Genomic DNA, 15,564 nt, shown 5'->3' with positions numbered 1-15,564 from the left:
TTGGTATGGAGATATTTTGATACTCGAGAAAGGACATAGGCTACTTTTTATCCCGAGAAAATGACGCAATCCCGGTTTTTCATTCAAAACGCGGGCGGAAAGCTAGTAATAAATAAATCTTAAATTTTCTTACCTTCTCACGGTGGGTTTCTTCAAGACGCTGTTGGGCATCCTTGTAGCTCTGATGTTCAGTGCGAGGGTCGAAATGCGAGAAGTAAGGATCAGACGTGGCGCTGGAGGCCTGTAATAATGAATGCGCGAACATTAATCTAAAGAATAGGAGAATATTGGAGACGATTAAGCTTTTTTATCGATAAACAATTACAGACAATTATTTCAGTTCCAATTTGTTATCTCTTATATGTATATCGTTATAACTATCTCGAGTTATGATTTGAATTTTGTAAAATTATTGTCATGCAGCATTATTTATTAAATGCATTGTCTTTTTAAAAATTAATATGTACCATCGAATTGGGATGAGGTATTAATGTAGTTGATCAAGTATCCAAATAAACAAATAAATCTTAAGATTTTCGTTGAAACCTGATTGTCAGAATTACATTAGTAACAGAGGAATTTACCGTAGTAGTGGTAGTCGTGGTGGTGGTGGTAGAAGAAGTGGTAGATGGTGCAGAGGAAGATTCAGGGTGAGGCCAAGCGGAGTCATCACCGTCGGTGTAGTCATCATCCTCGGCGTCATCATCACGAGACAGATCTGCGTCTTCATCTTCATCCATGTCTGCAAATTGAACATCTAAATAAATTTTAAAATAGGTTACAGTATATTATTATGTATAGAATATTTCATTAATTAATAATAATTATTGCTCATTGTTAAAAGTTTAGATATTTCAAAATTAAATAGATCTACCGTAGTTTATAAACAAAATAAGTCTAGATATATCAATAGAGAGATATCGACGGTTCATTAAAATAATTAATTGATAAATTCAAATTCTTAGTCACTTGTAACAATTATAAAAATTTACCGTCATCAGCGTCGTCATCATCGTCGTCGTCGCTCAGATTCAGAGAGTCATCATCATCATCGGTCAAGGCATCTTCATCATCAAGCAGTTCATCATCACGCTCATCCATAGCAGCTGAGGCGGCCAACATTTCTTCAGCACCAGGGTTCACTGGTACACCGACGTCCATGGGCTTATGCATTTTCACGTTTTCTGTTCAGAATACAAAAATAAATTTTCAATTTATTTCTGGAAACTGTTTATTCTCATTTGAATATAAATCTACTTTAGATAAACATAATGCTTAAAAACAAATCGTTGCTGCTTAACTTAAAAAAACATACCTACTTATAAAATTGCATCATAAGTCATTCTATTGAATATGTGCTAGAATTAAAAAAATACCCACCCTTAAAATGTTTTGGGCAGCAGACGAATTCAACGCCAGAGAACAGGCTAATTCCACATGGCAACAGCATAGCGAAGGTGCGGAGTCTCAGTCCACGCTGGGCACAAGCTCTTCCAGCTGTCGCATTCCACCTGGAGAATTGCCAGCAGCGGCTCTGGTTGTGGATGTGGTCGAAAAGACAGCTCTCAGGCACCAGCAACGCATCCGATTGGAATGGACCTTCTGCCGCCAAATGATCTTTGCAGTTTACCAAAATTTGATGGAACATCTTATAGTTAAGTACTAAGCTAAGATATATTTCAATTATAGGAATCTTTAATGCAACATGAAAGATATGAAACAAATATAAAATAGTTATACTTTATGGGAGGATGAGATTATTTATAAACTTTAAATTTAATAAACAAAGTTTGTCTTTATTAATTAAAATCACTCTTCAAGTAAAGCAACAGTTGGATGTTGAAATTGAGACAAACAATTACTTTCGTCTTTTTTAATTCTATGAAAATTAAACCAAACAAGTAAAAATTTATGATGATAAAGAAATAGAAGATTAAAAATAGATACATACCAAGGCATCGGAAAGGCTTAACCCATCGTGTAACCTTGCACTTGGCTGCGTTCCCGGTTCCCAACTTGCACCAGTTGCTGACTTTCACGTAGTGGGAGGCCTCAACGATGTTTGTGATGTCGTGGCTTGGATATACCTGAACAAACATTGTTATTTCTCAATTCCACTGTCTTATCGCTACACTGATTATGTTACACAAATCTTCCTGAATTACACTGTTTTAAAGTCACTGAAATAAGTATAGTAATAAATCTGAGCGTATAAATTTACGTAAAATTTATACGCTCAGATTTATGCTTAAATATTTATGGATTAACGAAGCCATTAGACGAGGTGGAAATAAAACAAAAGTCGAGTGTTGAGTGACAGAAAGCTCAACTGTTTTGCGAATAAGCACGCATTTAAAAATAATTGTACAAAATTTTGTGAGTGGCTCTCAAAGTGGCAACAATAAAAATCATTTCTTTACAAAATCGCAGTTGACAAAAAGACACGCTCTACAAAACGATAAAACATTATTCCTATTTGTTATACTTAGTCCAAATAATTTCTCAGTAATATTATATTGGGTCAGTCAGTGGTCAGTGATTCTTTTTTTTTATACAGAATGATCAGCAATCATTCAATTCTTCATGACGTGTTTGTTACCTTCTTGCAATAGTCCAGTATCTCCATCTTGTCCTTCAAGCAGTTGTGGGGTTTCGTGGTAAGGTCAGGGGTCCACCGGCCAGCAGCTGACATGTACTGCGGGTGGTAGGAGGAGCCAGCTTCGCACAGCACAGCCACTTGCGGCTCAGCGCTGTTGGTCGTCTGGAACAAATAATTTGTTATGTTTAGTTTGGAATGAACAGTTAAATTAGATCTTGAATTCTGGGTTACACGGGGTATTTCCATTGACCTATTCAGGCAGTAAAGTTAAAAAAAAATATTATTATTAATGTACTTAAGTTTTCAAAAGTTCGATAAATAATTCTGCTCTATGTTTTCAAAGATTTTTGTGAAGACATATCAGATTTATTTTAAATGAAGATAAATTACATTCAATCCCATCATCAATCATCGTTAATAAGCAACAGAGCGTTAGACGAGATGATAGTTCCGTATCAGGTAGTTGCATGATCAATATCAATATAGCAAAAATGTCTGGCAAAAGTAAGACAAATAACGTCCCAATAAACGATGGTTTTCACCGTCTAGACGTCGGGAACACGCTGATATTTTCGATAAAGGCTATTGAACCTGTCTACGGATCAGTACTTATCCTCATAGTTTTTCTTATGAAGATTGAAATTCATATTTTCCAATGCAAATAAGTTTTGAGTTTACTTTCGGGAGTCTGCTGCAAATTATTTTCAAGGATCACGTGAAACTTTTAGATGTTGTTATTGTTCAAGTTTGAAGACGCATTCAACACATTTGAGTTTCTTGATTATGTTAAAACAATAAGTTTTATATGATTAAAAGCAGTCTGGAAATATTATTATTAGAAATGGCTCTGTAGCCATAAGGTCACCCATTGTGCAATTTGTTTGTATCTTATTTTATGTTATTTCTTTCAACTGATAAACTGTGCAATAAAGTATTCATTCATTCATCATCCATTCATTCATTCATTCATACAAATATTGTTGATATGATGAAACATTTTAATTTATGTTCAAAGATTAAATTAATTTTATCTCAACGAATACTTATTCATAGCACAGGAAATTTACATTATCCCTAAAGCTTGAACGAATAAAAACTTTTCTGTGGCTAGTTAAAACATAATTAAAGCTGTAATCCATAGCACTCTCATGCAGTTTTTGTCACGTTTCGTTGGCAAACAAAATGATGTGGTCTTAACTATGATCTATCTAGAATGCTTGTACCTAAATTTGTTTCGTATATTTTTTTTTATCTCGTCTAGACCTTAGATGTGTACATATCCTTTGAAAATGTATTTTTTGACAAAAAATATTTTATAAAGAAAATTTTCTTTTATGTTTTTATTAACATGCAAAACTTTGAAAATAATAGTCATTTGTACCGTGTACGGTGTAACACATAGGCTCAAGGGACGAGGAAAATCCTCATCAAAGTAAAAGGGATAGTCCTCGTATTCCTAAACTATTCGTCATGTCCAGAATTTTACGCAAAACAGGAACAATATAATCAAAACCCTCGTCCAAAAATGAAGTGGCAGTTGAAAAGCAGTAAAAACAATTTGCTGTAGTGACAGTAAACAGTTCGAGAATAGCACTCAGAATAAACAGTTGTCGTTTATTTAGGTTCGGTTACTTTGTTTGCTGCAACAAAACCTTTAATGTATCCATTTAACTACCCTTTTTATTGCGTAGAAAAACATTAAAGAGATCGGTAGAATAGTGATAGGCGCGATTTCAGCATGTGGAAATTACTTATTTCCCTTGAATTTAATTAGTGTTTTTAGTTTTAAATGCATAAAGTATTATTATACTTGCATTGGGATTTTAAAATAACTCTACTTTCAAATTACATGTAAAATCCCTAAATTTCCATGAATGTAGGGATTTTACATGTAATTGAAGATGAACTCTATACAATTCATTTCACAAAGCCTCTCAATCAACATATATAATGAAAGTTTAAAGTCATTATATTATGTATATTGCAAATGACACCCACCAGTGTACAATTTTCATGTAAATGAGAAGACCACCCACTTTTAGCCTTTCCATATAAATTACGTAAAATATCAAACTCTACGTACAATTATTCTTCAGCGGTCCAAATTTTGGGGCTCCTTTCGTTATTTCATAATAAAATCTAAAATTCCAAAGCGAAATCCTTCCTTCACACAAGTGGGCGTTAAAATCTGCTTCGAACAAGGGACGGTGTTTTTATGTGTGACAGTGACGCTCCCTATCTATTGAGTTTGAGTGTAAAAATAATTTTAGGAGGGACTTTTGTATGCTCCAACATTAATCAAGCGTATTTGCGAAAATTTAATGAAACGGATATTTGCTAAATGCTTTCAAACCCGCCAAGTAATTAATTGCTTTTTGCGACGACTCTAGTTTAGAAATTAATGCTATCTATGTTTTGAGGTTTCCTATGTTTGTCTAGTTATATAAAGTACTTTAATATTTACGCAAAAATATCATTTATTATTGTGATAGTGATTAATTTCAGTTTATTTTAAAAGTGACGGGATTTTAGATGCTTGATGTTTATTCACTTAAAGTAAACTTATTTTCCTATGCAGATTATTGATTGATATACCTAAGGTTTATATTTTTGCACGATCTTCTTCGTACTTAGATGTAAGAAAGGTTTTGTACCTTACCCTTACCTACCTTAGCGTAAGATTTCATTAAGACTGTTACGTCATTAATTCGACTGTTTATGATACTTAAAACTCCTTGAAAGTGTGAATTTTGTACTCGTAAACATGCGCTATCGCTTCGCTTCGCGTCGCAATCGAACGCGTTGCCAACTCATATAGACTAGCTTGCATCGCCACCTCGCTCGAGCCAACTTCTTGTTATTTCACAGTTAATTACAGACTTTTCACTTAGTTATTTCAATTTTCTATTTCCTTTTGGCTAATTAACTTTGAGCGCACTCGTTTTAAATTGCCAGTCGTGTTTTTGTACATCCGAACGAAATGGAGTTAATTTAATTAGGTACCTCTGTTACTTGGTAAGTTAAATAAAAGTTAATGTATTTAAATTCGTACTGCTGTTATCTTTTAGGATTTTATGGACGATGAAACAGATCTTCCTCTACAGCTTTATACATAAAAATAAAAAAAATAGCATTTAATTAACTTGTCAATGACCTACGCCAACGTTTACAGCTAATAATATTAAAGCCATACTTAATTCAATATAATACTATCTTCAGTCTTCACGTATATGAAAAAAGTACCAATATGATATAGGTAAAGGCGGCTGTAAAAAGTAAAAGTACTCTCCTCAGTCACTGAAGTCGAGCAATTCAAAGAATAGATACTCTACAGACATTCTATTTATTTCAGCATTTTGTGCTTGTCGTCATTTTCTCTGTGCAAACATTTACCACACTCAATTGGCCAATATCACTATCATAATATATTCTTATTATTCAGCTATTAATATATATTATTATATAATTAATACTATCCAGCTACATATTAGCTTACACGAGTAACCTTTAACAAACACTGACAGGCAGTTTCAATGTAATCAAATCCGTAACATCGCTAACAATTTACACATCTCATAGTTATTGTCTAAAACAGCGGAGTGAAAATTAGCGAACACTAAACCTAAGCAAGCAATTAGCTTTGAATCCCTCGTCAAGGAAACTCCTCAGGCATTAGTTATGCGGCGTTGAGGCACGTTCACAACTTGGCTCGTTAGGGAGTGACAGGAAGTTTGTCAAGTCAGCTTGAGACAGCCCTAGATGTATAGTATTTGAAGGTCAATACTCTGAATTGGATAAATAGTTCGATGAAGTGGCCGAACAATTTTAATGATATATTAGCCTTTGACATGAGATAGTAACTGAAAATTTTATCTTCAGCACACAGGAGTAGTTGGAAAAAGCTTTCCAAATGGAATACGTTTTTTGAATTGACAATTATGTATATTTTTTAACTCTATATAATATTAATAGTGTAGGTAGGTATTTATATTCTTGCTTAAACTAAGTCAAGTTACTCTAATAAGGGTGATCAGACGCACTGACGTATATAATATATGGTTCATTATACTAACTATAATTTTGTCACACTTTTATGATTAAAACTTCATCAATAAAACAATAAATCCACTATTTATTTTAGGAAAACGAACCATGAATATATCAATCCAAATTATATTCACGCAACTATTTCGACGAGGCTTAAAATATGTATTCTTTTATTTTCAGCGTCGCCACTCCCGATATCGAATACAAGTGACTCAGCAAATTGAATCTATCAATATTCGATACGAACCACGTGCTGATATAGCTTTCGATACACTTCCCTTGCGAAAATACTTATTTTGTTTCTATGTGCGATGATAACATGATTTTCCTGCGGGAAATACAAATATTAGGCAGTTGGGCTTTCTCAAGCTCTATGAGGCAAAATAAAGCTCGATCAAATTTAATTTAATAAACACTTGCTTATTTACAAGAAAATAATGCAAGAAGCAATGGAAGCGAATTGACTTGTCACTTGTTTCACCTCCCAGGTACACGAAAAACAAGGGCTATCTCTGTAAAGTGTAAACTATTAAAAAGATTGCTAGTCAGGAGCCTGTGCTACTACTTAAACCGAATGAATTTCGTAATATTTATTTCAAATTCAACAGTAAATATACCTTCCAATCCTCACGTTTAAACGACAGATGTTCCTCTAATGGCAAACCACCAGAAACCTGTCATGCGCGCCGTGAGCGTAACTAAATGCATTTGACAGGTCGAGTGGTAGGTACGAGCTTATATAAGTTTAATATTATATCTAGAGTAATATTGTAAATAGGAAAGATTTATTGGTATAATTTTAATGATTTCCGAAAATATTTAAGCATTATAACACACATGAGGAGACATTATAACATACATCATGGAGGAGAGTAAAGACCGGAAGTACTTAATGGAAACTACTGGAGGAGGCCTTTGCCAGAAGGCACACTGAGTTGAGAGGCACACTATATGGATTGTACATAAAATAAAAGCACTATGAAAATTATACAGTCATAAAAACCATTCTCATGCAGTTAAAAAGGCTAAATAAATAAATAAATAAATAAAAAGCTACATCGGTACCGAGTAATATAGGCTATTTTTTTCGAGTCAACCCTTGTGAAGGTAACAAGCGGCTAATATGACAAACGATGTGCTGCATGCCAGTTTCATATATTGCATACAATTTACATGGTCAGTAAATGCATGCATGCTATAATGTTATTATATCACGTATTTATTGTGCTTTAAATGAATATTCAATTATTATTATATAACAAGAAAGACGTGTGGCACTCGGGGACTATACCGCGGTAAAGCTATTGCATGCTATGCCTTCAAGCCATTAGCCACACCTCCGCGCCCGTCGGAGTGGGGAGCGTGAGGTTTTTCGTTACTAAATTTCTGGATTCGGTCCCCGCGCTCAAGGCCCGCGATAGAAGCTATGCAATAGCTTAATAGGCGCGCTCCGCCCAGGTTGCTTCGGGATAAAAATAAAACAAAATATAGCCTACGGCACTCAAGAATACATTATTCTTCTTTCCTTCTGTTGATAGAATTTTTCAAATCAGTCAGTTTCGTAGTCTATCAATTTTAAACAAACCAACAAATGATATTAATATAAGAGTGTAGATTACATTATTAATTTTAGTTTTCAATGGTCTTCAGGAAATTCTAGATAACTTCTTAAAAAGATATAGCAAAACTAAGAAACACGTGTATCGTAATACTAAGTAGAATCTAATAAAATTCATCATGATTTATGAATAATAAAATCTCGTCAATTAGTTCCTTAATGGTGAAAGGGGTTTTGTAATCGTCATTAATCACAGCTAGTTGATGACATCAATAAAATTACGTCTCTTTGAGATAAATTGCGATATTTAACGGCCAACTAGTCACGCAAGTCAACGGGAGAGCTATAAATTTTAGCCTATAATTAATTTACTGTGGTGTGGGAATAAGTAGGGTTAGTATTTCCCGTAAACCCAACATTTAATCACGGAGATTTTGTCGTTGGAAATTACGATCAGATGGAGAAACTAATGTGTGTTTTATATGAGCGATGCAAAAGTCTCAGGGCAATTTTTAGTTTTCTGAAATAGGGATTGAAATTCGCAATCAACGTACAGCAATCGTCCTATTTGTAAAAACATTCGATTATTTTCTACTATCTATTCCATTTAATTTACCTATATGTAATCACTGAGGAACATCTCCAACAACAAATATATGGTAAGTATACGAAGGTAAAACGAAAATAAAACTTCCATTATTTTTCCACATTCCAATATCAAACTTCTGCTCGCCTATTCAAATACAAATATGAAACCTACCAACAGGGTAATCGATATTCGATTTCCCAGTGAAAATACGTAGAAAACTCGCGCTCAAACTAAGTTCCCTCAACGGTAAGTGACAGAACATTGTCTTATCAGCTTACTAAGTGTGGCACACGTTCTCATGAGTCCTCTTTATGTAAATATATGGAGATACCTTCCACTCCACGGCTACTTGTTGTGAGAGTAACGTTGTTACATTGTCACAAGTAGGGTTGCTTGATACTAGTTTGATAACTCGTACATATATTGTAACGATAATTTCCATACACAATGGAAGGATAAACTAAAGTCTTTTTAAAAAGGTTGAGAGATGTTTTGTTAGAAAGGCATTTTTTTAAATTAATAAACAGCTAAAAAATTGTTTCTATACTCGGTATTGGAACCTTGTATATAAGTTAACACAATTCTCTCTTAACACACACGTGTATGATACAATTATATGAAAATATTTCTCGTCTTTCTCCTTGTGCTGTAAAATTTCAAACGCTATAAAAACACACAGCAAAAATGCATTAACAAAATAGCTAAGCCACGACATTGTAGCTAGTAAAACCAGGTCTTGCTTTGAAGTTTTATTACCTAGAGAGTTTGGTAAAAGCTTTAGTTTTTACAATGTAGCGGGCGACCAACAGCCCTGAATAAATAGCTACTGGTAGCCAAGTTTCGTGCTGCAGAGTACCCTCGCAGCCTTGTCGCGTCGCCGCTTTTTACTACGCTTTACAAGTTTCAAGGGGAAATTAAAATGAACACTGTGTCGCCCAGACTGTTCGGCTTTTTGTACCGTCTTTGTTGTCAATTTACATTTTTCTACTTAACGCGAGCGAAATACCAATGCGATGGATATACTGTTTCTAGTGTCACTTGTTTACGGACTCTCGCGTTGCTGTAGGGTAGGTTAGAGTCGGGAAATAGAGTGGTTATATTAAAAATTATCTATCATTGCTATAATAAAAACTGCTATGTACGGAAAAAGATGTATTTTGAAGACGTCGCTTTATTTTAATTATTTTCATACCTAGTAATTGGGATAACAACAGCTAACTTACAGTTCACGGTTATACTTAGAGGAAAATCAATAAAGACGTAACCTCAATCTGTTCCACGACACGTTTATTTTTTATTCAAGACCGTCCATACATCATTTCCGATAAAAACATCAGCGAAAGTGTGTCACCACATCCCCAAATAGTTCTTATATTTTCACACCATTCACCTATTGATTCGTGAGGTTATGATAAATTGAGAGGGAACGACTTGACGTGGGGACATTTGTCTTCCCTGAAGTAAAAAAGCCGAAGTATTTACATAATGCCTTAGCTAGTCTCAAATATTCAGACGGGACTTTAGATATTTTAAAAGCGGCCTTTGATACGTCTAGACAAGATGTTTACTGCTCTTTGGGAGTCGATAAACTTATTTTAATATAGGAGGTTATGAAATTTCTGTGTAGAACTTGGTACGGCTACTATGTAAAGATGCAAATACGAGAGCCTGTTTGAGTTACTCAAAGCTAAGTTTTGATATGATTTTGATGACTTTAGTTCACATTGTATTGAGTTAGGGTGATTTATCTCTAAGTTGAAGTTTATGTTTTGCTGAAATTCATCTTTATCACACAGAAATGCATCAGAATTAACTGCTAAGTACTTGATATACGAAGACATTATAAATATGTACCTCAAGTAATCTACGCGATATTTACAATAATCCATACTAATATTATAAATGCGAAAGTAACTCTGTCTGTCTGTCTGTTACTCAATCACGCCTTAACTACGGAACCAATTTGCATGAAATTTGCTATAGAGATATTTTGATACCCGAGAAAAGACATAGGCTACTTTTTACCCCGGGAAATAGGATAGGTTTTATCCAGGAAATCCCACGGGAACGGGAACTATGCGGGTTTTTCTTTGACTGCGCGGGCGAAGCTGCGGGTGGAAAGCTAGTTATTTATACATATACAACCCAAAATAACTTTAAGAGCTTATGATAAAAGCTTTTACGAATACAGAAAAGTATATTAAACGAGCATAAGTCGGTCACCGCTAAGAGTTAATAGACTCTTTTCATTATTGCAATCACGTTCAACATTCAAGGATTTGTCCTGAAGCTTAATTGGATTGAGGATCATAATCAGTAGGATCTCCTCGCTAAGGAAAACAAGAAGGGGAGAAAATTTATTGTAAAATTTATAAAGCTTATAGGATTTTTGTAGAGATATATTGCCTGTTGTACTTATAATCAATCGTTATAAATGCCACTATATTTCGTCGAGCGAATTTTCTATTAGCGATTTATTTATTCAATTATTCACAAATTTCAAATGTTTTATTACTTTATTTTCTGTACCTACTAACTTTGTTATAGGCAGGGATGCATCTTTTATTTGCATACTTGACAATAAACGTGTACATACATAGCTACAACCTTTAGAAAATTTAAAAAAGTCCGAACAAGAAAGATGAATTATCTCTTAGAATAGTGAAATTCTTGCCTACATATAATAATATGTACTATCGCCAATTTCCAGTAAAATACAAAAATAAAACGATGTATCAGTTACGTTTCAACGGTTTATTCGGATGGAATATTTAATTCTGAATTATAAATTAGAATTATTGAGCCATAAGTAATTACTTGAAAGTATATATTTCTCCGACAAAGAACTAAAAATCTCATATAAAATAAGCCCTTGATATAGAGATACGACCTTCCACTTATTTGACAGACTGAATCGACGGATATTACCTGTCTTTCGATTAAGCGAAGGGAGATACTCTCATGATTTCTGTTTATTTTATGAGTTTGACAGGCTGGATATTGAATAATGTGAATGATTTAATAACAAGGCATAAGAGAGAACTGTTCATTATGTATTTATACTTAATACGTATAGAAAATATATCTTATTCACTTAATTTTACCTTCTATGTTGTAACTTAAAACAAAATACGTATATTATATTAAAAAAAGACGTGTGGCACTCGGGGACTGCCGTCGGAGTGGGGAGCGTGAGGTTTTTTCGTTACGGAATGTCTCGATTCAGTCCCCGCGCTCAAGGCCCGCGATAGAAGCTATGCAATAGCTTAAAATATACTTTTATTATAACTACACACCTATTAAATTTTTATTTCATCATGTAAGTGTATTAAAGTCTATAATTTTCTCCAAATTTACCGCCAAAATTAAAAGATAATATAAATAGAGCGGCGCGGCGCCGTATATTAACTTGTATTATGCATAGCGTAATGAAGCTTTTGCCTAAATCACGCGAAACTACAATTTTCTTTATAAAAAATTATTCAATTAAGACTAAGCTTTTAAGATTGGAGATTGTAGCTGTGATTAAGGCTGTAGATTGTGTGCCAAACGCAAATAAATATTACAATTATTAATTATTTAACACCTTAAGTTTAGGGCAATTAGACCAAATAATTAAATTAATTAAAGTGCACAATCACATGAATAAAGTACTATAATTGTTATTAACACTTATTAAACGCAATAATAAAAGTTTGAAGTTTTTAAGGGCCCAAAACATTTCATAACGTCATGATCAATTTAAAAATAAACGCAAATGGGTAATAGATGCTATAATAATCAGTAGAAGTAGAAGCTATTTCAGAATTGCGTTGATTTATTCCTTTTCACAGTAACAGTCATGTCACATGTGCTACAGTGGACAATCTCTTAGAAACGTATTTTAATTACCTACTAAGGATTCACATAAATGCTAAGCCCTGTGACGTCATTCACATAATACTGTTACGTGTAGTGTAACATGTATCTTTGCGATGTTATTTAAGAAAATAAACACGAAACTAATGAAATGAAACTAGAAAATATGTATGCAATTGTACATAAACAGTAAAATAGTAAGAGGTAAATATAAAACATAAATTGGATAATTGCATCTCTAGTTTGCACTTAAATATGTCTAGACATTTTAATAAGCCATGTACACAACACAGTTCAGTAAGTGTAAGATAAATACAGACCTCTACCAGACAGAAGTTTAGGTATACTTTTGTATTAAAAAACTATGAAAGAACATTTTTATTTCTCAACCAAAATTATTCTAAAGTAAGGGACAATATCCATTACCTTTAAAAATTCAGCATTTATAATATTAAGTAGGATTTATTACCAAGGGTCGACTTACGCTTAAATGATAGCAAATTTGATCAAGTGCTCCTATCATAGTGCTATTAGGTTATATTGAAGTGTAATTATTGGAAAACGGATGGAAGCCACGGTAATTGAGTTTTGCGGACAATGTTCCATTATACACTGTAAAATTGTTTAATGAAATTGAAAAAGCATTTGCTGTGTTATAATAACACGCGCTTGAACCCAGAACCTTTTACCAACATTACCCTTTGTTATTTTTTCAAAACTTATTAAATATTATAGGTATTCTTAAATTTTCTTAAAATGTCGGTAAGTATCCGATCTTCAAAATAAATGCCATGGGTTAAGAGCAACCTTCATCCCAGCATATAATTATTTTACCTTCTGGACAATCGAGTATTATTCAAGTAACATAGGACTATAATATCACGAAGGCCTTTTGCGTATTTGTATTCATACTAGCGGTCCGCCCCGGCTTCGCCCGTGGTACATATGAAAAATAGATGTTGGCCGATTCTCAGACTTACCCGATATGCACAGAAAATTTCATGAGAATCGGTTCACCCGTTTCGGAGGAGTATGCAGACTAACATTGTGACACGAGAATTTTATATATATTCATATATACAGAAAAGTCTAGAAATAATGAAAACATCAAGAGAATACTTAACACCTGAAGCTAGCAAGCACTTTAGACACACATTAACAAAGTGAAATGTTATTACCTAATTGTTTTATGTCTTGTTTTCGCTGTTCAATTGATATATTCAAAGTTCACTAAACGCTGTAAAAGCTATTAAGCGGTAAGTTAGGTCATTAAAGTCTAGACCGAATCATTAGTCTAGAAATCCGTAGAGAATAGGTCATACAATGTGCTTTGAATGCGTGCTTAGCTTCAGTGCATAATAACACAAGTTTTATTGTTTTATCACTCTACAGTCTACACATTAGTGTATTTAATTGGATAATTACACTAGCATACTTAAATGAATAGGGTACTTGCTAATACAACTGATCTTTATTCATAAGTAACAAGATTATTATTAAAAAAACAAAATACCCGACTGCACACTAAATAAAGGGAAATTTAGAAAAAATATTATTATGTCTTTATCCCGTGGGACTTTTAGGATAAAATGTATCCTATGACACTCCCGTAATCAAGACAAATCTAACGATACCTCATACATCAAAACCCATCAAGCCGTTTAGGCTACAGGTGGTCACAAAGGAAAAGACATACATACATACTTATATACACTCGAAAAACATTACCCTCCTTCTTTGGCAGTCGGGTAATAAAATATGTAGTAATCAACACGACAGCACACTTTTTGTTCAAATATAACCTAACAAGGTTTACATTATTATGAAAAACTGGAAATCACACTAATTATGGTCGTGAGTCATATAATCATTGATAGAGTTGTACTGCTGCCTCATCTTTTATTACTTTACTTTTACCCTTTAAATTTAAATATCTACACAATTTAAATGAAAATCTGTATTCGCTTCGTTATCCTATATCTAAATTTGTAAAATAACTCCGGTATGAATTTCATGCCTGTATAAATATTTTGAAATAACGCAACACCAATAAACGTATTGCTTTTTCATGAATTTTATTTGCATAGTGACCAAGTCGAATGTTAGATTTTTTCTATTCCTTTTTTATTCTGAAATAGCAATTACTCTACTTGTTTTAAAAGAGCAATTAGCAAAAGAGCAAATGAATATCGACACAAAAGCAAATTAAAATACTAATATCTCATTTATCAAGTACGAAGATAACCTTTCACTATAAAGTGGCCTATCCAAAGCAATTATCCAATAAAGTTCTCCATTAGCCTCCTTAACATAGCGTAAATTAATTTCTCATCCATACATTACGCGTTTAACCTTTCAATGGTGCACAGATAATTAATTAATATCGATAGAATGGCCCTGACATCCCTACTAGTGTATTTGTGCGTGAGTATTGATTTTATATGCGCGCGCAGCGAGGGAGGGTACCTACTGCCAGTCGGATTTCGATTTTTATAGGGCCCGAATCCGGAGCTTATGTCAGCTATAACTTCTTAATAACTTATATAATTGTTGACACGTTGTTTTTCTAAGGTCACTTTCATTTATCATATCTTGAAAGTTCTTGGGATGTTATGGACACAGTTATGGATGTATCGATTGACATCTGATTTTGTTGTAGGATTTTTTTGTCAAAGTAAGCATTTATTTTCTTCTTAATATTTCTTTTTGGTCTGGAACTGATCGTGTCGAAAGAAAAGATTGGCAGGTAGAGGCAACCTCAGCCTTCGTTGTTTGTTAGATTTTCTTATAGAGAAAGGTTAATTGAGCTGTCTTCTCTAAAAGGTAATAGTCTAAGAGTAAAGGTTGAATTTTAAATGTCAAAAGGTCATCTCAGGTACTTTGTCAAAATAATATATTATGAAGCAAATAATA

At 33.5% G+C, this 15,564-nt stretch overlaps 2 protein-coding genes across 9 annotated transcripts in view; one reads left to right on the top strand and one right to left on the bottom strand.

Annotated features, from left to right (window-relative positions):
- The window catches only part of LOC149486965 (uncharacterized), a 216,898-nt gene that overhangs the window by 94,424 nt on the left and 106,910 nt on the right, over positions 1 to 15,564 (top strand). The gene's annotated exons all lie outside the window — the stretch shown is intronic.
- The window catches only part of Appl (amyloid-beta-like protein), a 110,823-nt gene that overhangs the window by 8,600 nt on the left and 86,659 nt on the right, over positions 1 to 15,564 (bottom strand). For 2 of the 8 annotated variants that reach the window (XM_089697188.1, XM_089697189.1), the window contains exons 2-7: positions 2,600 to 2,761; positions 1,952 to 2,087; positions 1,381 to 1,617; positions 993 to 1,184; positions 585 to 757; positions 134 to 241 (exon numbers count right to left, since the gene is read on the bottom strand). In XM_089697188.1, coding sequence (XP_089553314.1) covers positions 134 to 241; positions 585 to 757; positions 993 to 1,184; positions 1,381 to 1,617; positions 1,952 to 2,087; positions 2,600 to 2,761 — 1,008 coding nt within the window. The remainder of the gene's footprint in view (positions 1 to 133; positions 242 to 584; positions 758 to 992; positions 1,185 to 1,380; positions 1,618 to 1,951; positions 2,088 to 2,599; positions 2,762 to 15,564) is intronic. The other 6 variants (XM_089697190.1, XM_089697193.1, XM_089697195.1 and 3 more) reach the window with 4 other exon arrangements.

The sequence above is a fragment of the Colias philodice genome, chromosome 7 (genome assembly GCF_061535455.1).
Source record: "Colias philodice isolate Cphi_HAF_F1 chromosome 7, ilColPhil1 Martin Lab GWU primary, whole genome shotgun sequence".
In the NCBI taxonomy this organism is placed as follows: Eukaryota; Metazoa; Arthropoda; class Insecta; order Lepidoptera; family Pieridae; genus Colias; species Colias philodice.
The sequence above is the reverse complement of the archived record's forward strand: the minus strand, read 5'-3'. Positions and strand labels throughout refer to the sequence as shown.